Here is a 23468-nt window from a genome sequence, read left to right on the forward strand (position 1 = left end):
AGTTTTAATTGTTTCTTTTTCCCTGTCTCTGGTATTAAATATGTATTGGTTCCTTTTTTTAATGAGCCTGTTACCTATAATGTACATCCAGAAGTACTACGCGGTTTATGGGTGTCTTGTACAAATCAGCAACTTCGTTCATATCTGTTCCAACTACTGCCCACACAGCCTTTCCTTTTCAAACCTGTCTCACTGCTGTTAATGAAGAGCAGCTTAATAGGGCCAAAAGCACTGTATACATTTAAGAATGCTTCAGAGAGGACCCATTTAGCAACAATGTTTTTCAACCTTGAAACTCAAGAGTGGAGGCCATATAAACACAAAATCTTTTTTTGTTTTTCTTTTTGTTTAGCTCCCTGCACTGTGAATTTAAAGACGTGAAACTAGGAGAGGAGAGTTTGCTCACGTATTGAGTGCAAGATTTGGTTTGACTCCGGCTTTGTGGTCCCCCCAAGTCGGAAGGGCTCTGACACCCAGCTGGTTCCTTTTCAGTTCTGTGCTTTCCTAGAGAGGAATAGCTGTTTCTCAATTGTCCGCTCTATCTCTTGCACAAGACATTTAGGCTTATGTTCAGAAGCCTGAAAAATGGTGGTGTGCGAAATAGCTTTCCTGTCATAAGTAATGATCTTCCCCACTCACCCTTCGCTAAATCCCCCCTCTTTCCAGGGACTCCCTGTAGTGAGGATTAGCTACCTCTTAAACAGGAAGCATTATGCTAGAATACTTTATTGTTTAATATCAGTAAGCTTTATCAGTGTGAACTGACTCTCAGATGCATATGTTGACCTAGACCCTGCAGCAGGTACTACGAATAGGAGAACAAAGACAGTTAATTGAGGGGAAATACCCTTATACACACAAAGAATATATTTATTCTAAATTGCCAGCATGTGGAAGGCAGTGCAAGCAATTCTAAGGCCAAACTTGACTCTGTTACTCCATCATAGAGCCAAGATAATTCCAAAGAAGGAAATGGATTTGTGTTAGTGTAGCTGAGATCAGAAGCTGGGCTGTCTTTCCCAGACTTCAAATGGAAAAAAAAAATCTAGTCTTTAGATTTTGTATTGAATGACTCCCATGTGTTTCAGAGTTAGAAATTTTCCTTGTTAAAAATGAAGTGTACTCCTCGTGGGTCAGCTTCCGAGTTGCTGATGCTCTGCTTGTTGAGTGTGTCTGCTAGGCCCTCAGGTCCACAGAGGAAAACACCTATTCTGGAACTGTTAAGAAAATGAAAATATGGTCAGGAACTAAGCATGCAGCAGCTCTGTGTTGTTCATGTAAGTCAGTCTTGTGTTCTGCAGCTGCAAGGTTTTCTCTATTACAGAAACTAAAGTAGAACTGCATGTCTCCCCTAAAACCTATAATTCTTTGCAATTTACAACATGCTTAGCGCTCCTTCTAAAATAGGTGGTGGGCTAAGTCTCAGTCTAGCAGAAGTCAGTGAAGACAGTTTTACTGACTTCAAAGGGATCAATGAAATAGAGACTCAAAGAGATTATCATACAAATTCTTGAAAGAAACAGCTCCATTTTCTTCCTGCTAATTTTGGGTGCCTAGACAAAGGTTATCTATGTTCATGTTTCATCTTTAGAGGTAGCAGATATTATTTTTAGAGGTCATTGACATTCCTATCTACTTCAGCAGGAATGACAGGGCACGTTTTTTCTAAACGTACTACTAGCAATCAAACGCTACACAAAGTTTCTCACCAAAAATGGATTACAGTTTTTGAAACTGTAGGTTAAAACAACTTGTTCAAGACTACCATTCATTCAATGGCTGAACCAGTATCAGAAAATACCTAGAAATTGTTAGATTGTGAGAAAAAAATGTTTCTCAAATGTTACCAGTTTAAGGAATAAGATGGCTATTATAGCAGAGAAAGGTGACAGACACTATCCAGAGGTACAGGTTTACCCTGGATGCTTCCTTGCAATGGTTTTGAACTCATTTTCCCAGTTAGGTCTTCCATACAACGTTTTCTGTTTAAGGCCTGTAATCACATCTTTCTCTTCTTCATGATGCACTGCAAAATGAGTGGCCTGTGGGAAATGAAACAAAAAGGGTAGTGTAAGGACAGACTTAGAAATGTTAGCATTATTTCTGGTTAGAAAAGAAAAAGAATCATATCAATATGCACAGCATTGTCAGCAAACGGGGAATTTATTGTGGACCGAAAAGGAAAGCTAACATTGGTAAACTGACAAGCAGTCTCTGTCTTCCTCATTCTCACAAATTGGCCAATCTCAAGAATTAATGCTATAATGTATTAAACACAGCAATTACATTTCTTTTACAACGAACTGTTTCAGTCCAAGAGCTGTAAAATAAAGCTGTAAACTAGGAAAAATCTTCCCTGTTAGTTACAATAATACAACCCTTGACCTTAATGACATCCTGCCAGTCTTATTTCTAGAAGGACTGATCCACATGAATAGGTTTTGTCCATCTTCCCTATGTAAATTCTGCCTAGACCAGCAAAGCTAAGTAAACACAGGGAGAGGAGAAGATGTGGGTAAGAGCATAGTCAGGTCTTGTAGAACTGGAAAGGTCTGTATTTAGTTCTGCAGCACTTTTATATGCCAAAAAAGGTTGGAGGAGTAACTTTCTCCCAAATAAATAATTCTGTGACTTTTCTCTCCTTCCTGTTTTTCCAGTGTGTGTGTGTGTGTGTGTGTGTGTGTATGATAACTTCCTGCCTTATTACTAGCCCTCCCTACTCTATAGCTAAGCTGCAGCACTTAGGCACATTGTGAATTTTGCAAAATTGATATATAAGTACAAGGAAACATAACTAAAAGTAACAAGAGTGAGCATCTTTCCTGACTGAATCACACATTCTGAAGCAGGTCATGGAAGATCTGGTCTTTTGTATCCCTGCAATGACTGTCACACATAGGAACATCTAGATGACACATGAAGAGTCCAGAAACAAATATGCTGCCATTACTCAGGCCTTGTGCATTAGCTTTTCCAGTCCCCAGTGCCATCAACTCTGTTTTAAGCAGTATTAGCTGTCTTAGAGGTATTTGCAGGTTTAGCTGAGGTTGATGCTGTGAGGAAAGACTGCTTGAGTGCACAGCCAGAAAGGAAATCACAGCGCACATTACCAGCTGAACTCATGTAAGTTCAGATGAATAAGAAAGGAGGAAGACTGTCCCCCTGGCTCCCTATCCTTGGTAAGCTTGATAAATACCCTCTTGGACACTGTTGCTGTTTTCGTAAAGGAGAAAGGGGGATGCTCTTACCCAGCACCTGTACAGGAAAGAGAATGTGAAAGACTTATTCCTTTGGCACAAGTGTAAAACTAAAATCAGAAAGTTCTCCCTTCACAGAGGAAACAGCTCTTTGCTAATGAAATCTTGCTCTTTCTTAAAGGAGGCAGCAACAGCAATACTACTGCTGTTGCTGAGTAGCATTTTATTTTCCAAGTCATCTCATGGCTGCAAATCTGTTCTCAGGCCTACAGCTGGACACTTGAATATGAGATCATTTGTAATTTTGGTCTTGGCCCAGGAAGGCTCCATCTGTACTGGGATTTAACAACCCCCTTTATTCTTAAAAGACAATTCCTAACATTTTCCCTTCTTGGTCAAGTTTCCCATTTGCACTATCTAGCACAGTGATTCATTATTGACAAGGAAGGAAGGAGAGAATCAGAATAATTCCCAGTCATGATAAGTAGTTCTACTTTTCTTGTGCAATTTTTCTCACCAGCTTTACCTGAAAAGTGCTATATTGATTGTGCTGGTCTCTCCTGGGAAGGAGAAGAGCTGAGCCAAGCTCTCCTAGAATTGACCAGAGGTGCTCTGCATCCACAGGAGGGGACCACTACAGAGTGCTCCCAGAGTTTCACCACTCCTAGTGACTGACATTTCAGCCATCATAGCGTTTCCATAATAATTTAGGGTGAACATTGGTGGCAAACCCAAAGATTTGTAAGTCAGCATGAGCTAAATCTTTTAATGAGGTACTCTCAGATCAGTGCAGAGTGCAAGAATCACACAGTATCATGTAGGCATTCCTACTTTGCCACAGTAGTTCTAACCCCACCCCATTCAGGTTGTTTTGATTGCCTTTTTTAACAAATATCATGACTTTAACGATAAGGAAATTACCAACATTTACAGAAGACTTTTCCTCTGTCAATGCCCATCTACATTTAAAACCTCTGAGAGCCAGATGAGCACCAGGAAAATGACAATTTGAACGTTAATCAAAATACAACAAGCTTGCTGACATGAACATTGTGACATTTTCCACAGTGTTGTTACCTGAGATTCATCCCAGCCTGTAAGGTAGATGTTGTAGCTGAGAAATTCTGCATTATTCCTCTCTTGCATCTGAGTCTCCAGAGATTGCAAGAGGTCAGCAAACCATTCAAAGGCATGAGTGTCCCTGCAAAGCCAGTAAAAATAGATCTGGAAGAGAGAAGGGTGAGGCTTAGGGTACATAGGCACTTGTGGATTCTGGTTTGTTTTTGCTAACAAAGTGAGGACTGTAGAGTTTCTGTAGAAGAACTAGCCTGACCACTTCAATTGACAAGGAGACAAGCTCGTACTGAAGCTATTCAAGAGTTCAGATTCTGGGAGGGTTGTGAAGCAAAATATGTGACTGCAAGAACAGGGAAACAACTTTCTATTCCTCTTCCATCTGTGGGTTTACAGTTTGTGATGTTTGCGCACTTATATCCTTGTAAAATACTTTGTTAGAATATAAAATAATAACTTACAGGTAGATTCTACCTCCCTGTCTGCTGTCAGGAATGGAAAATTAAAAGGTGACAAAACCAGTTCTGTTCTTGTAACAGGAGTATGACCATAACTAGAGAGTGTAATCCCACACCTGTGCACAGGGAGTTTTCAGGGGCAGAAAGTGAGAGGAGGATGAGTAGCAGTGGGGTTTCATTGACTCAAAGTTGCTCTGTATGCGTATAGCAAAGGCATGCAGTATTTGTCTGGATGCAGTTAGTATTTTAAGAGTATTATAGGGCTTTGTGTTTCCTGCACAGCTTGAATGGTGTCTCCACTACACATGGAAATCCCCAGAGCTACAGTCAGTATTTGCATGCATGATTTGGCTATTTCTCCTTCCCCCCTCCCTCCGCCTTTTGACTCTCCTGCTTCTTTGTTTGCCAGTCTTCGAGATAATTGGACTTTTCTCTCAGGACTCACACATGTCTGGAGCTAGACCACCTTTGCTGGGCCTGTTATGGTCAGGGCTATATGCCCTCAGATGATTGCTTGGGTTCTTGGAAAGTTCTGTGACACAATGCATATGTACCTTTTTGAGTTTTAGGTTGGTTGCATCGTGGCAGTACTTGTACCAGACAGACTTGAGTACTGATGCGAATGGAGTGACTCCTATTCCAGCTCCAACAAGCATAACTGTTTCATAACTGAATACGTCCTCACTAGCTGTTCCAAAGGGGCCATCGACAGCTATCCTGAAATTGAAAGTATAGTTAATAAATCAATAGTGAAGTGAATATTTGTTAGTGCTATTTAAAATAACAATAAAAATGTAAGATATTTGTCCATTATGATGCACATTTGGGTTAAATACTGATTGGTAAAAGAAGAGGTGATGTTGATAAAGGGAATCAGTCTAGGACCCATTCTGACTTACATGTGTGAACTTGGTCATACAGGAACTTTTCTCCCTCCAACAACCCCATCTGTTCAAGACTTTGTTTCCCTGGCTTTGTGCAGCATTGAGTTCTCCTCAAACAGTAGGAGATACAAGAGATTATATATCCTTTGCTGGAGATACAAGGCCAAATCTAGAGCTAACAGTAGGACTGAAGACCTGGAGTTGAACAAAAAATTCTCCAATTTTCTTAACAGAGACTAACTCAAGAAATCTAGAAAAAAAAAATCACTCACATTCAGTTGCTCAAAAATACCTTGCTTGAAATCACTAAAACATGCATTTAAAATTTATAGGTTTGAGGGGGGAGTGACTTGAAAGAATAGATGGTCACCAACATCCTCAATGGAAGGAGTTAAGGACTGTGTCACAGGTTCCACCAAATTGGTTCAGCAATTTTTTTAGTGTCATAGATGTTGGTTGATTTTACCAAGGAGATTCTTTGAACATACCTGGGCAACTTCCATGCTTCTTGGAATTCTTGCTTATCACATCCGCAGGCATTAAACAACCCCTCTGTCCAGTCCCCTACAATACGGACATGAATGCTGAAGTAATCCTCCTCTGGAGCAGAGGTCAGTGTGAACGGATGCCATTCCAGTCTAGATACAGCAGGACATTTGACAAAAATGTATTGCCCAACCTCCATCTTGAAGCCCTTCTTCATCATCTGGAGCTCCATTGTCTTGAAGGGATGAATGACCACCTACAATGAGAGGGACAAAGGGAAGAAAGAAAACAGCGGTTTTCACTGTTCACTCGATGTCTTTACATCCTTCATCACTAACACTATCATCCTGTCCTAGGGGAGCAAGGAAAGCAGGTGAAACTTCGCTTCCAGCAGAACTGGGGCAGAGTGAGAACAGCATCTGAGAACCAGGTAAGAGACTGCAGAAGATGCTGAGTTTTTGGTGAAAGTATTTTCACACTGTACTTGCAGTCGCTCCAAAAGGGCAGCTCAGACTGGCACATCTAATACGTCCTCAGATCTGTCTATGCACATTATTAATTCCAGATGCACCTAACAGAGTGGCACAGTGCACACTGCTAATGAAATGGATATATATATATATATACAGCAGCAAAAGTATAGGGCTTGCACACAGATTGGGAATTTGATGGATAGTACCACTGGAAACTGAAGTTTTCTTGTTATATTGGGATGAGCAGTATACTGCGTGCATTTGCATTGTGCCTATTTTAGTTAAGAATAAATGGAAATAATATTCTAGAAGCAAGGCTAATATTTCAGTCAGTATAATCTTTTAATTATAAACTTGTCTGGCAAGGTTATTTTCAGTTTTCAGAAGAGATTTACAAGAGAGAGAATTGAGTCTGCCTATATATCTATTTAGAGATCAACAATAATGCTCAACATTGTGGAATAAGGTTCCTGACGAGAAGACAGATACAGCAACAAATGGTGTAGAAATGGCACAGAAATATTTTGGTAAAATTACCGAAAAGCACACTAGTATATATGAGGCTTCCAATATGTCAGCGTCATGCCAGGGAAGAGTAGAGACTACTGTCATGCCCAAACTAGCTCTGACTTGAACAGGGTATATCCATGAAATGAAGCATAGTGCCATGTGAGGAAATTAATTAGTAAAGGCCAGGGTAGGTTTTATGTGTTTCATCTTAGTGTCATGCTAATTTGGCTATAATACATTTAGAACCAGCATTAATATCTCTGCAATATACCATGGGGGACCTACTATTTAAGTATGATATCAGCTTTGGCTACACAGAATAGGCACCCACCTAAGTCTCCTTTTCAGGAGTCATTTGTTCTGCTGAAAAATCAAGATTCATAGATGTCCAGGCAGCCTTTGAAAATAAATATTTGGTATCTTAAGTTACTCTTAAGGCTGTGGAATTTCTACTTTGTGCATCTTTTCCCTAGATCATGAAGAAAACTGATCTCTCCCTCTTCAGATTCAGTCCTGTGTCTTAGCTAACTTTGTCCTCTTGCACTGTTTTAATTTGGGAACCACACAGCATCTGAATTTGAGGTTTAGAGGGAACCATATTTATATGCCAGGAAGCAGTATTATTTTTGCATGATAGCAGAAAACTTCTTGAGGGTTTTTCCCCTGATAAGTTTGTACAGTGTGTAGGAGTCACTGGCTTTGCTGCACTATACTATACCTGGAAAAATAGATAATGTTTTGCCCAGTGTTAAGCACAACATCAACACCTACCTTTGTGATAACCACCTTCTGCTGTGATCTCCAAAACCGTACCAACCTCTCACAAAGGTACAAAAACATAGGACCTACTACCCATTTCCATGTCTGTAACAGAATAAGACGAGAAGTGAAATGAGGAAGATGGCAATTTACATTAAATTGCACTGGAAATGAATGGACATTAAATTTAAGATACCTAGGTTCTTTATCAACCAGAGCAGGGAACCCAAAGAAGATATGAAAATTCTGAAATGAGAGAAGATTTCTTTTTCTATTGAGAGTTGCAGCGGGATTTATAATTGCTCCCATAGAGTAGGTTAGTTATAGAAATGTATTCTCCTATGACGGATTTTGTCTCCATCTAAGAATTGAGGTACCCAAGTGAAATGTGGAGTAAAGCTCTGGGTGTTATTGACCCAGGTCGGTATTACTGCAGGAAAAGATGTGGCTTCTGTCAGTATGTCTGGCTGTAATGTGTACAATCAGCCTGGTTAGTCTCTGGGAACTGAAGTGTCAGTGTCATATTTTCAGAGGCAGTCATTTGCTGTTAATGAACATCAGTCCATTAATAATGTGAAACTATTTATTATGTGGATTATAGCAGTTTCTAGGAAGGCCCACAAGCCACAAAATACAGTTTGGTAAGCAGTTCTCAGATAGGAGTTACTCTTTTGCTTTACCTATTAACTGTATTCCTTTTATGAGATACTTTTGACACTGGAAGTGGTCTGTCTGTCTCTAGTCCATTTCTGCTTGTAATTCATTGTGTTCTATTGCAATCTATTGCTTTACATAAAGTTGCCACTGAAGAGCATTAAGGCTTACATAGCAGCTTTTCTACAGCATGTACATATGTAACTTTAAAAAAGAGCAAACTGTAAGTATTTTTGATTGGATTTATGCTCAAAGCAATTGTTCTTACCATAGGAGGATTCCCTGAAAATTGGGGGATTGGACAAGCCCCCTTTTTCCCCCAGTCAGTGAAGTTCCTAGAGCAAATAGATGGATCATGTTCAGCCAGGCTCTCAGCTGTCTGTCCCCGTACAATACGCCTGAAAATAATAAAAAATATTAAGAGAATGACATGGAAATGAAATATCTCAAATAGTATTACCTATTGTTATGTACTACAGTTACTTATAGCTAAGCTAAGCTACATATGTTACTTATATAGTTATGTACCTCTGCAATGGTAATGTCCCTTTGATACCACCTACTGTTCTGATCAACCCATAGAACTGCTGTGCAAAGGATAAAAATGAAGAGGAAAGTCTGTAGGAAAAAAAACACTCACTATAAAGATCAGATGAGGAACTGAGAGGTATTCAATAGCATTTCCAGAATGTGGTCTCAACAGGACCTCAATAGGTCTCAAACGGAATGGGCAAGAAAATCAATTTCTTAGTGAATAGTGCAGAAATTATTCCTATTATGTATCATAACAATTCTGGGAAGCCCTTTTCAATGACTTTTAATGATCTGGCCTCTGCATTTTTGTTTGTTGCTTGATTCTTCTTCTTCCTTTTGGGGGGGGGGAGAAGTCTGATTATTCCAGTTCTGCTATGTTATTAGTGGCAGAATAGTGGCCAGTGTTGAAAAAAATTCATTTTTTGAGGAAAAATATATTCTGAACTTGTAAGCTATTTCCTGCCCATGTGGATTTCTTCCAATCACAAGGGAGTACAAGAATCCCCCAAAGGAGGGTAATTAGTAGGATCAGGGTCATTGTAGAGAAATTCAGATTAAGATCTGTTGACCTTCCCTAGAAACAGGGTTTGATTTTGATCAGTTTTATGCCAATATGATTCTGTTTATATCTTCTTCCCATGACTTCCCTTCCTGTTTTTCAAGCTGGGTTTCCTTAAACTTGACTTTCTTTCACTTCATATTTTAAACAAACATGGGATCTGAGTCATATATATGCCCAGCTTTGTGACAAATATATCAGAGGATTATTAGAATGTCTGTGCACAATCTTAGAAGTTAAAATAGATTACTAATATTACTAATGAACCTCTTCCTTATTAAGGGTTTGATTAACATCCTGTCTGAAAAAGAAAGGGAAGAGATGACACTGTCCCAGGAGCATCATGAGCTGCAATTTGCAGGAGCACCACCAGCTGCAATTTACTTCCCCACCAGTGACAACTGGCTCAGCTGAGCCGCCCTGTGGGGTGAGTTGTGGCAACAGCAGGAGCCCATTTTCTGCCTGTTTTCTGCCACTTCTATCCCATCTCTGAGGGGAGAAAAGGGGGCCTAGTGGTTTTTGTCTTGCACTAGACCCCAGTTCAAGGTTTGGCAATGCTGGTACCCTGTGCAACAGAAGAAGACTTTTATTCCCTTAGTAAAAGCGTAGAGGCTCTTCCAGTACTATAATTAAGCTGTCAGTAGTTTAAGCTTCTAGCTAATTCTCTTTCTGCTGAAAGGTTTGCTTTCACTTTCAAAGTGTCTCTGTACTCTTTCATCTTTGCATTTATTATGACGGGAGATTTTGAACTTTTGTCTGGGACACATCACACATGCACAAAAAAAAAAAAATGTTAGTGCTACAAAAGTGCTGTAACAGCTTGAACCAGATAAGAATCTGCCCCCTTCATGCTAGTAACTATCTTTAATTCTGTATATATAAATATATGTGTATACATATATGTATATGTATATAAATAACACTCAGCTGTTTGTCTCCTGAGACACAATGACATCGATGCCTTCTCTCAGTCACATTGCTTTGAGAAAGTCAGATCACACTTCTTCCATAACATCAATGTTTGCACATCCAAGATGCCTTCCTTGCGGGTAAAAAGCCTGTCCAATATTTTTTGTATATTATCATTTCCTCTAAACTCAAAATGTCAGTCTTGCTTTTAAGGACAAATATGATGGAATTATCCTTGCTCAAACTGATCCAGCATCACATATGTGTGTCTGAGTCCTGTCACCTTGAGTGATTTGTCAGAAATCATCCTCCCCTCTACAGATGACAATATTCCTGGTTTTATCTCCACTCATAGGATTGCTCAACTTCACTGACAGATGTGTTGATCCCCGCTACTGCCCGAACTTTTGTCTTTTCAGTACAGTGCAATTAAAATAGTGAGTGTAGTGAACATGCAAGTATATAAAAAATCAATTTTTATGAAATATAAGCTAATTATTAAGGAAAGAGCAATGCTTGCTTTCTGATCCTATTGTGTAGTAACTACTAAGTTAGGATATTTTACAGGTAATCTTACAATATTTGTTGCAGGAAACAAAAGCCACTTGTCCTTTTCCTTCAGCAGGTTTTATTCTAGCATTCTCCTTCTGGTTTTGGAAGTTGAAACAGACAAATATACTGGCAGTGATTCTCATCTGCCTTCTGGTTTTGCTCTTCCTGTTATATTGTTTCTGTTTTTTCTCTAGCACTACTGGACTAAGAGGAAGTGCTTTTGAATACTCATTTTTACGAAGCATTTTTAAAGCACTCTTTCCCATGCTCTGGATCCTCAGTTATTTTTTTAAGGATATAACACTGAGAATTTCCTTTTAAATGGTACATATAATTATGAGCTATGAAATCTAGCTTGGATATGTTAGCCTTTTTTCTTTTTCTCTGTGCATTGGTTCTGTAGTTTTATAAAAAGTAAGGTTCATGTTTCTAAGTGCTGAAATTGCATTTGCATAGTGTTAGAATTATTTCAATAGGCTTTTCAGCTAATTAAAGGTATTGAAGTTACAGAATGAATCAACAGTGGAAAAAGATGTTTGATATTTGGAAGTTACAAAAACTTATATTTGCCTACACTCGAGCTGCAACAACTGAAAATCTATTCTGAAGATGTTGCTGATATTAAAAACCCTCCAAATCTAAAGGATAAACCCTTGTTATAGTTATCAGCAATCCAACAAAATCCTATGTTATTTTTATGAATTATCTCCTTATGTACATGTGTGTAATGCAATTCCTTTTAGGACACAAAGATAAGTAGAAGCAGAAACCTTGAAAAAAAGCTTTTCAATTACATATGAGAAAAGGTGAGCTTAAGTATGCCTGATTCTCATAAAGCCTCATGCGTGTTATCGAGAGCCTATGGTACTGGCCCATCATCACCATCAAATACAACCGCTACTTAATGTCTGAAATCACTATACTTCTGTGCATCGGGGGCTCTACATTAAGACACAATAGTTATCATATATTGTGTGGTAAGTGCAAATACTCACCCAGCACCATGGATGACAAGACCAATAAAGAAGATGACAAAGAGATGATGGGTGTACCAAAATACTTCGAAATATGACCTTCGGATGATTTTGGTGGATGACGTGATGATTAATATGAGGGCCAGTGTAATGATAACACCAGTGAGACCAGCCAAGTACGTGAAAGCCACATATAGGCCCCCCACAGGATTCTGTGAAATAATTGCATACATTGGATTGAGAAAAGCAGTGCATCATAGCTGAGCCAGCTGAACCATTAGTCCATCTAACTTCCAAATTTGTTACCTTGTTTCAAGTTTCTAAGTCATCCTCTATGAATTTACGTGCCAACAATGCTTTTGGAAAACCCACTCGGTGTCTGTTGCACTGCAAATTTACTTAGCAAAATAAAAGATTAAACTCCACTCTTAAGGTAAGTGGAAATAGGAAGGCGTTTCCATCTATTCACACAACAAAGACTCTTTCTGACTCTGCCACTGTTCAGTAGTACGGGCTTGGGGAAAGTGAACACATTTGCTGCTTGATCTGGAGTCCTACAGCCGTATTTAGGCAGCTAAATTAAGCTCTCCTCTTCAGTGGCATTATGCACCTGTGGCTCTCATAACTCATACAGACATTGGATGTTCAGTGCTTCTGAGGAATGCAGGCGTTTCTTTTTTGTTTTTTAACCAGATTTTAACAGTAAGGAGCCCAAGTTCAAAATCTTTGCCCTGATTTCTGTGTGCCTCACATTTACCTTAGTCAGAAGGCTTCTTTACACAGTACATTATATTTTTAAGAAATGTTTTAAAACTACTTTGAAATCCTAAGGTGAAAAAACTTAAAGCATTACTGAATTCAAGCAAAAATAATACTGACAAGTATAGAAGAATGTGTTGCACCAGGTTTCCTTGCAATATGATTCAACACAGATTGTGCACACAGAAGCAGGCATTCAGCTCAGATAATTTTATATAATAGTGTAGATGAAGGTGATTTTTCAGAGATCTTCATGGCCTGATGTCACTTACCGGAATAGTTTTTCTAACAAAGTTCAAATAGCTTTCGTTTGGGTTATCCCCAAGGCTAGAAAGTACAGCTGCCATAGTGCCTTTCTCTTCAACACGTGCATGTACACTCCACTCTACATTGAACAAGTGTGCGACGGTGTGAATTGCTAGGAGTAACAGGAAATAAATAATCAGGTTTAAGCACAGGAGAATTACGAATTACTCAATGTTTTTAGGCAACATTTTAAACTTCGTAACATTTGTCAAAGGCAACATAAAACCTTTGCAAACTCCCTCTCTTACACTGCTCTTAACCACAGTTTCAGATCACTGACATGTTTTACTGTCACAGGGTTACCATCTGCAGTTTACATCTTTTTGGGTGGCAGGATGTGAATGGAAGAAGTTTCCAGCACATCATAGTTCAAGAAAATGATTCAAATGGTAGAGCGATACTCTAATTTGTATGTGGGAAACTGAAGGAAGGGGTGGCTCGAGTGATCTGTCTGAATCAAACAGGAGTTCTGTAAATGAGTCAATAAATGAATCTGGAGCTCTTTGGTGTCACATTTGCTAGTGTTTCTTTCCTCTGCTGCATTGATAATAATCACTAATAATGCTTTTGCTGAACTGGATTTGTCCAGAAATCTAGTATAACTGAGGTGTTTTCCACTGTTTTCATTGCATAGTATTACAAGGGTCAGTCATACACCACTTCTCAAAATTTTTCCTCTATTGTATCACTGTATACTTATTCACCTTCAAAACAAAGCCTGAAGGGGACAGATCTCTCGCTGCTGAACAGCTCAGCTCTGCTGCAGATCTCCTCTGTGGCCTAACGTCTCTAACTGAATCATGCTATTCCTTTCTATGCAGCAGTGGCGATATTAGTCAGAGCTCAGGAAGGGAACCTGACCAGCTCAAGTAATTCACTGATGATATCAAGACTCTTCTAGGATATACAATTTGTAAGGTACTTGGATAGAGAGGTGATAAATTTGTTGAAAAAAGTGATAGAAACCCTTTAGTTTACATAATGAAAGAAAAAATATAAAAAATTTAGATGTCTTGTCCATGCTTTTTACACACTTTTCTTTCATCATTTTTATTGTTTGTTTCAGACAGCCAGCTAGGAAGTAAGTCTAAACAGGAGTTAAAGGCTAAGTATCTGGTTCTCAGGGTACTGCTACATACCCTTCATTGAGCAGTAACTTGAATAGTGCTAATAGAGCAACAGAAAGGTATCCTTTCTTATTTTTCTTTTGCTCTCTGCCAGTTGCCGAATATTATTTGGAAACTGATTTAATCCTTGGCACATGCTGACTCCTTTAGGATAATGAAATCAGGTCTCTTCCCACTTGGATACTGTATAAGGTGACAGAAAAAAGCAATGAACAAGGAAACATTGAGTACCAACCAGTATGAAGGGCAATCATCCATGCCACCATTTTGTGGAAGGTGAGGTTCCTGTCCAGCTGTCGTCTGACACGGGTTGAGCAGCACTTTGGATTTGAAGAAAAAAAAAGTATTTGCAGATTATTTGTGATGCCTATGAATAGTTACTTAAATGCAGGAAAAAAAACAGCAGCTGGGAGTGCAGCAATGGCTAGCACAGTTGGTAATGATTTAGAATTCCAAAATACACACAGAAATATTTCACTGCATTCCTCAGAACACAGTAATACCAAATTATGTTTTAACATGTCTTATCGAAACAAATTACTTGATCATGAGAAAAAACTTCAAATACAAAATGCATACAAATGGCAAAAGTAAGTATATCTGATCTGTGTTAAATTTAAACTACATACAATGAACTAAGCAAGGGATCACCCTCTGTCATGGTAAGGTGACTGTTAATGATTTTTCCTTATATTTTGGTAGTGTTGAATTGCTTTGGTAGTGTTAAATAGCCTAAGTTGGCATTAAGATACTGTTGTGGTTCACACTGCAGAAATGAATAGTATTGCTTGGGTATAACTGTCTCAGAGAGCTTCTACCCCAAACATGGGAGTCACTTATGGTCTTATGAAGTAATTCCTTCCCCCAAAAGCTGGGTGTGCTTGCCTGAAATTCGCGTAAGACTTGTTATTAGAGTTACTCTAAGAGAAACAGAATGAGAAAATTCTCTGCTAGAACTTGGCTCTTAAGAAAAATGGAATGATATACTTTCATAAACAAGAAGCTCCATCAACATTCTACTATAGGCAATAGGAGTTTTCCTGTTACTTTAAATTCCTGTAAGGCTAGCATCTGTGGTTTCTATAGAATAAAAACTGTAACTATCCTGTACTGTATTCTTACATTGCTTTTCATGAATGACAAAGGGAAGAAACTAATACAAACAATTTATAAATAGAAAACTAATACAATTTATAAATAGAAACCACTTAGATGTCTTTCACAACAAATTAAGAGAAACTAAAGTGTTTTCCAAGCATCTGCCTGACATGGACTTTGTAGATGGTAGAGAAAGGTAAATAATCATCACAGCTGATAGAGTGGGGTGGATCATCCCACCCCTCTGGCAATGAAACAGAAAGAGGGATGATAATAAAAACCTCCAGAACAATTTAATTTTTGATTCTCTTCTTTATGTAATGGAGGTACACAAGCAGCGACCTTGCTCCTCTGTACCAGTCCTTTTCTAAATACCTCCTGAATATTAACTATATCAATAAATATATCAGGAAACAGTTCCCTTTGGTTATCTTCTAGCTGTGACACTGATTAAACAACAAACTATCACACTCTGCTATCTCAATGACTTCAGTAGACTATAATAAGAGCCAGGAGAGATTTAGCCTTCTCTGTATCCTCTACCTTGAGATGTAATTGAAAAGCCTGTAGAATAAAGTGCAGCATAGCAAAGAAGCATCTCTCCTGCCTGACTGCCTTGGAAACAGTATGTAGGGACACCTGAGCTTGCTGTTTAAGAAGCATGTGGCAAAGCAATGACAAAATGGTACAGGTGGGTTCAGTAGTGAGGCTCACTTAACAGCAGCACTGAATGCAGCAATAAAGGGCACTCAAAAACAATACCTCTGCTATTTCAATTAATAATAAATAAGTTTGCGGTGTATGATTCCTGGATGGCAAGATGTAAAGGGCAGGTGTTTCCAACACTTTGTTGTTGAATAACAGGTTTGAACAATTTTCCCATCTCCCTAACCCCAGTGATGTTGCTGCTGGAAAGGTCACTACCTCTTAAATAAATGAGATAACATACAAAAATCTTGATCTTTTAGAGATCTTCATAGGTTTTTAATTTCGTAGCACAGCTAATTAGAGATAACCGTAGAATGACCAAAAGCAGCTGTACCCTGCCCACAGTCCTGACACTGCATGTTTTGCTTAAGATACAAAATTTTCTCCTTTCTGAGATATAGCTTTATTACAAAAAGCAACCAAAGTTAAACGATCTTCAGCTAACAATCTTATTTTATGCCCCCCCTCACTTCCTGCTCATCCTCAGAGCCCTTTGCTTCCTCATACAACCTCACACTATCAGCAAGATAGTGAGCCACAAGGAGTCAGCAGAAATGAAGCTGCAGCTTTCTACATGGCTCTCGCTTGCAAACTGGGTGTAGCCTGAGCGATTGTATCATGCTGCCAGAGGAAGGAGGATTTACTCTGTAACTTGAACGCTCAGAGAAGAGGGGCAGCTTCATAGGGACCCTGGTTAGAAACATTAAACTATCGATTTTAGATGACCAATTCAGGACGAGTAGCATGAAGTCCCTGTTAGGACACAATTCTCTCCTCTTGGAATCAGCTTTTAGCCTTCCAGTAACTCCTGCTCCTTTGAAAGAATATCATTGCTTTGACCTTAGAACCTCTCTTCTCAATCTGCCCTCGGCTCGCTGCCTGTGGAATCTCTCTCAGACCTCATGAAGGCCTCGTATGCCCAAACGCTCATTGTTTGCCAGTCACATTGCTCCAATAACAACATTAAATCTTACAAACTTTACCTTCGTTATTGACATCTGCACCCTATGGAGTCAGCTTTGAATTTTAGCAAATACTACTTAATCTTTCCAGGGCAGGGCAAGTGCAACTTTGACCCTACAGTTTTACTTACTACTCTTTTCCTTTTTACATGATGGAGGTTAAAGTTGGCTCCTTTTGTAGCATCCCAGAAGCTGAAGGGGTATAGAACAAGCCACAGAGCCTGGGCTGTGTAATTCCAGCTTTATATTTTTAAGCGTTATCCCTTAAAAGAGCCAGGGCACTTCTGACAGCACTGGAAACACAATTTAGGAGCTTAATATAGCAGACACATCTCATTTATTCAGCACACTGATCTTCAGGCTATAAGTACTAGATGGACGTATGACCTGGCTTGTTTATATCTTTTTTTATCTTCTAACCCACACTCCTTCCATATGGAGGACTCATGAATAACAGGTAACTCTTTTGTTTGGGTCTTTCAGCCCCCATAGGGCCATGTCATTTGTGAAAGAAATTTATACTAGATTTACAGACGATAACCAACTCCCTTGAGCGGTGTTGTTGACCATGTGCACATTAAGAAAGATGGAAAACAAGGGGGAATCATACATTTGGAGGAAAGTTTCATCAGCTTGAGGAGAATATTTCATTTTCATTGAACCACAGTATGGCAAAAGAGTGGCTTTCTAGTGCTTGATGGGAATGAAGTAATTGTGGCTTAGATAGAAATTAGGCAACAGGACGAAGTGGAAAAAAGAAGATGTTAGTGCCACCTCAGCTGTTATGGTACATCCATTTTGTATTAATAAAGTTTCAAATTGTAGTTCCTTTTTGGACCCCCTCATCATCATTACTATGGAACAGGAGCCTTTTTCTACTCAATAAAGTTATTTAATCTTTTCCTCTCCATTATTTTTGCTGTAACAGCCAGTGATCTACATTTCTGCAATGTGTTACAGCCAGTGTTATCATGGCAGCCTACTTTAGATGTCATCTACTGTGGAATTACTTGTCTTTTCCTTAGTAGTGCAGGTGGTGCAGGTGCCATATATAACATCGGCATTTGGGAGATAGAGATGGTCAAAAACCCTGTGAACTATTTTATCCTGAGGTGGAAACTCAGCTTATATGAAAAAGAATGTAAAACATAAGCCAGTTGAAGAAAGTCCCATTCTAAAAGTTTGTGAAAACATATATTTTCCTTAAGACCTCAATATGCAATGACAGGAATCATGGGTTGATCTCTCCCACTATTAAATGGGAGTTACATCTGGGACAAATGGAGGCAAATGTGTGCAGGCACCACCAACAGCTGCTGCCAGACAGAAGAAGGGGCTTTCCGTCTAAGACATCATGTTGCACAGGAGGAAAGTGAAAAAGGAAAACTGGAAAAAGGCTAATTCAAGGCTCAGTACCTCACCACAGCACTAGATGTACCATTAGCCTATAGACCCTACTCTTGATCATAGCAAAACTCTGATCTTGTCTACTTCTTAAAAAAAAGGACATCCCCAAAGTATGATATATTTGGGGAACTTGGACTATGTTGCTTGGCACATTTGCAGGGCTGCTTAGGTCTTCTTCTTTCATAAATTTTGAAATTCTTTCTTCATCTTACCGCACTCGAACCTCTGAGGAAGGACAGCAAGTTTCGACATACTGGCAGCAGAATCAGCATGCAGTTGAAATTCAGACAAGCTGCAGGAGCCCTTGCTAGAGCTAAAGCACGCTGTAATGGGAGAGAAGTCATTATTAAACTAATTACCTAAGCACTATCCAGGAGACTGATAGGCACAAGTTTCTTTTATGCATTATACCACAACTTTTTATGAATGTGAGAATGAAAGTTAATTATAAATGCTCACATTTAAGGGTAGTCGGCTCTGGCCAAGTCAAGGGCACACATGCAGACAGAACACATTTCTCCAGATAAAAAACTGCTTCTATTTCCAGTTTCGAAATTATATGGAATAACATGATTGTATGAAAAGCTCCCTGCCATGTCTGACAATTGATGGCCACACACAGAAGCAAGTGTAGGACATTAGTAGAGTTTCCTGTCCCAAGGCTATAAAGACAGTCTTAATGCTGTGGTTTCAGTTGGCTGACCGTTTAGGGTAGAAGAAAGGAGAGCTTTTGAAGTAAGTGGTTGTATGTTCAGAAAGGCAAAAGGATTTGACCTAGAATTTTTCAGAAATGTAGGTTTGTCTTCCTTACAACTAACATCAATGTAACAGAAGCTTTGGGGTGGTCATAAAATCTCATTTAGCTCCAGAAGACTAGTGCTTAGGGCTCTTTCTCTGTTCTGCCTCTCTGTTGTCAGTAAAGTGAGCCTAAATTAGATGCCTCATCTTTTAGGAATATGTCCTCTTAATGTTGACCTTTACATCCTGAATGATTTGGGATTTTGACAAAGAGTGTTTAAAAGGAGGGGAGAGTGACCATATTAATCCAAACACATTGAACTGAAGGAAAAGATAATGTTTGCTCTCTGCGCATTCACTGGGACCCCTCCAAGATTTGGATCATAGTAATTGACTTGGGATTACAGTAGGCTGGAGTTACAGACAAAGATCTTTGTGACTTCAAAGGCCAATGTACCCTGATAACAAAGAGCAGAATTTGATTCATAGATCTGATGCCGAGTACAAGAACAAGATTTCAAACTTTGTTGAATTAAACCACGGATTTGCCAACTTCTTACAAAATGCTGTGTTCTGTAATTCAAAGCTGACAGTGATTTTTGGGTCTGCAATCAGGTTTTTAAAATATGAGAACAAATGAATTTTCTCCATCAACTTAGTACCTCTGGAGGCAAGTTTATAGCAGGGCTCATGATGCTCAGTATAACCAGCTGTGTTATATTGAATAGGCTGGGATCCAGGACTTGACTACTATCTGCACATTTGACATATATATCAATGACGATTGCTTTTCAGGACTAATAACTATGTAACCTATTCATATTATGACAGAAGAATAATTGTAAGGGGAAGTAACTGCACAGTAATTCTAATAGAAATATTTTATTCATCTTCTGAAAAATAAAGCAGCCAAAATACATGTTCACTTTATGTTCAGTTACCAGGAGCATAATAGTTACCTCAACATATCTTCAGAACACGATCTCCCTATGTTGCATACAGGTTTTCTGTTCAAAAGCACTGCACATCTTTCTATTCAGTTATCTGTGACTTCTAACTCCTACATGAACCTGCTGCTCCAACAACCTGATCCTGTTTCAACTCAATAAAATGAGGGAAAAAGTGTTATGTGCTCAGTCTATGTCAAAATAATATGTTTTGTACTTACGCCAAGGAGGACTCTGGTGTAGTAGAATTTTGGTGGGAGATCATATGCAAGATAGAACCACCAAAAGAGGAAGACATTTAACCCCAGCCACACAAGCTGAAAAAGAAGTAGACAGGAAACTTCACAGCTTGTTAAAGACTATATGTCTGAATTTAAACAGTTTGGAAAATGGCCAGTTAGTTCATTATATTCCTATTTGCACAGAAAGGTGTGCTTCAGGGTGTGAAGAGATCAGCAGGGACAATACATATTTTGCTGGTGGAAATGGGTTTTGAGGTGTATACATGTATAGAGGAGTGGCAGTAAAACACAATATCAAAATCGGTAGCTGAAACCTTTGTATCACTCAAATGATTTAGGCTTATGATTATTTAAATAAGAGTCTGGCTAAGTCTGTGAGTCTAGTTGACTCCTAAACAGCATTTCAAGGCTAGGGCCTCTCTCTTCCTCAGACATACTAACCTATGTAAGAGGAAGAATTTGGAGCTGCCAAAGCTAAGTTTTGGAGCTGTGCCAAAGGACAAAGAAGCCTGAGGTCTAAATACAGATGGACAAAATTATACCTAATGTTTTCAACTGAGTAGGAATCTCTGAAGGTCTGTAGTGAGCCAGCAGTAAATATTCAGCACAGGCACTTAGGTGGAGTTTAAGCTACCCAAAACTGGGCTTCTTAGTAGCTATACTGCAGTATTCTCTCATACTTGCACATCCTACAGGGCAGATTTCTTTAGGTAAGGAAGTTATGAACACCTCTCAAAACTAACACAGCTGCAAGCACATCCAGCCCAAGAGACCATAATGAATCTGGTCATGTACCCTTCTGGAGATAGTTGGCTGATTTCACATCCTTCAGAGAAACCAATCTGTATCACTGCACTTCTGTTCTAAGTAGATTTACTAGGTAGTGCATGAAGACGGAGGAGACAAAGAATGAGACCTGTAGATCTGTAGTCTCTTGTCATAAGCTCAGGATGACAGAAACCGTGACACTACAGTCTCTTGCCCCTGCTAGCCTATAGTTTAAAGTGCTAGTCTTGTTGAGTTCCTTGGCCCAGCTGACACTGCAAAAAACTTGGGATTATTTTAGATCTTGAAAATGTCTCACCTGTAGGGTGTAAATGCAGGGAAGTGAAGGAATTTCCAACAGTATAAGCCAGTATATAAGAAATCCTCAAACCCTCATTACAAAATTAAGCTTAGCTCAGGATAAAATGCTTAGGATGCATATTTAAAGCAAGAGTGTGCAGTAGCCTGACAGCATGTCCAGAAGACTGAGAAGCTTGGCATGATCCATGATGCAGCCTCACACTTCTTGGTGTTGACTCATAAGGAATGTGGACCCTCTGAGAAACACTGTGACACCCTGTGACAACCTGGGTTGAGTTGCAGGGTTAGCAGCCATCCATACTCTTTGGTTAGGGTCAGTGGAGGCAGCATATGTTGGGGATAAGGCTGCCATGTCAGGCAAAAACAAAAAGAAATCAAACACGAAAACTGAAGACTGTATCTGTTTTGTTGAGAAAAATAGTAAGAATTGTGGTTGTCCTGCTTCTATCAAGCACTGAGCCACCCTGTGGCTAATCAGTGTACAATAAACCTGTAACGGACAATGCAGGACACTGTTAAGGCCTCCAATTAACTGTTCTGGCTGGTTTCTTTATCAGTGACTTCTTTATTTTCCTTCCCTCTTTATCAGCTAGCCTTGTATAGCTTTGTGGCTCTGTACACAAATTCCTTACTTGAACAAAATAATGGCCTCTTACTTAATGCAGTTAATATTGCAGTCCTGATGGGAAAAATGTGGCAGAATTCACCTCTTGGTAGTTTCAACTTCCTCAAATCACTGAGTGACAGCAAATACAGCCCTTTCAAAGCACTTCAGTGTCAGTGTTGTGTTTCTAAACTAGAGCTGTCCTTCCACAATGTAATATATAAGCATTAATCTCATAGCAGGGGAAATACATTTTTGAATAAATACGTTCAAATTTTGATCTCCACAAATATAGTTCTATGTCTTCTTCTTATTCCTCTCAGTATCTACCTAATTAACCACACGTGACCACAATCTCTTAACTGGTATTACATTTTGCTATTACAGAATATTAAATATCTATAGCTCTTGTATCATTAATTTCTTCCCAAGGCACTGTAATGTGAGAGGAAGGAACACTGAAATACGAACGTCTTTCTTCCAAGGAGGAGATCTGCCTTACAGTTTAGCTCTTTTAAATATAAGTGGGATTTTCAGTACTTTTAGATCTTGCCTGGAATTAATTGAACCCATTTTCATAGCAGTTGCATGCAAACTATATAAAAGCACAGTTCAAATACAAGTTGTCTTCATGAGGGATTCATGAATCTCTGCTCTAAATTCTGCAAATTGACTATAAAAACAGATTTTCTACTACTAAGAAGTATTCACTGTGCTTTCAGTAGCATCCAATTTTGATTATAGAAGTGCAAGAAAGCCTTGTTTTTGTTGTTTTTTCTCTTTTGAAATGCACATAGTTAACAGTGAGCTGTAATGTTATTTGTTTTCCTTAAATCGTTGTTGCATCAAAAAACCTGGACACTTAAATATTTATAACAAAGCAAAGGAGAGTTAACATACGATCATTTCTCAGCTGACAATGCAGCCTACAGCAATCAGGATTCCAGCCAGAGCTCCTTAAAGGTTACACTCTTCAAGTATAATGCAACTGCACTTGCTGCCCTACTTTCAGAATAATCAGCTGTATCACTCACGGACACAATGAGATCTACTTATTGCAACTTTCTATAGAATGTTTTACTAGACACAAATCACAATAAAATCGTACTTACAACAACAAAGATGGACAGTCCTTCATTCTCCACCCAGTTACCCATGATTGACTGAGAAGACTGTGCACAATGGCCCCGTTCTTTCTGGGACAGTGTCTATGTCTTCTCTCATAAGGAAGTGAGAGTAGAAGCTTGCAGCAACCTGTTTCCTTTCTCATTCTTTTAGGAAATAAGTTAACCATTGAATCACATCGTAGTTCATTTTCAAACATTTTCCTACCATCTTTGCATGGAACTTTTCATAACTCAAAGATACTTAAACCATTTAAACCATTAAATAAACAAACTATTTCTTCCTCGTGTAGTACAGAGTTTGGGTTTTGCTGGGGTTTTCAGCTCAAAAATGTAT

At 39.0% G+C, this 23468-nt stretch overlaps 1 protein-coding gene across 1 annotated transcript; it reads right to left on the reverse strand.

Annotated features, from left to right (window-relative positions):
- Positions 1-710: 710 nt before the first annotated feature.
- On the reverse strand, positions 711-23164 carry LOC134139553 (cytochrome b-245 heavy chain). The gene is made up of 13 exons (XM_062574107.1): positions 23120-23164; positions 20297-20392; positions 18603-18713; positions 14451-14535; positions 13055-13200; positions 12045-12235; positions 8764-8893; positions 7854-7946; positions 6102-6355; positions 5284-5446; positions 4275-4421; positions 1918-2042; positions 711-1217 (listed from the first exon to the last, which is right to left on the reverse strand). The coding sequence occupies exons 1-13, from the start codon at positions 23162-23164 to the stop codon at positions 1091-1093; spliced, it is 1713 nt and encodes a 570-aa protein (XP_062430091.1). The 3' UTR covers positions 711-1090.
- Positions 23165-23468: the final 304 nt, after the last annotated feature.

This window comes from Rhea pennata, chromosome 1, assembly GCF_028389875.1.
Source record: "Rhea pennata isolate bPtePen1 chromosome 1, bPtePen1.pri, whole genome shotgun sequence".
NCBI lineage: Eukaryota > Metazoa > Chordata > Aves > Rheiformes > Rheidae > Rhea > Rhea pennata.

Coding starts and splice junctions, on each gene's coding strand:
- LOC134139553 (XM_062574107.1), bottom strand. CDS start 23,164: ATGGGTAACTGGGTGGAGAATGAAGGACTGTCCATCTTTGTTGTT. Junction 20,393..23,119: donor GACTGTCCATCTTTGTTGTT/GTAAGTACGATT, acceptor CTTCTTTTTCAG/CTTGTGTGGCTGGGGTTAAA. Junction 6,356..7,853: donor AGAAGGTGGTTATCACAAAG/GTAGGTGTTGAT, acceptor CTCTCATTGTAG/GTGGTCATTCATCCCTTCAA.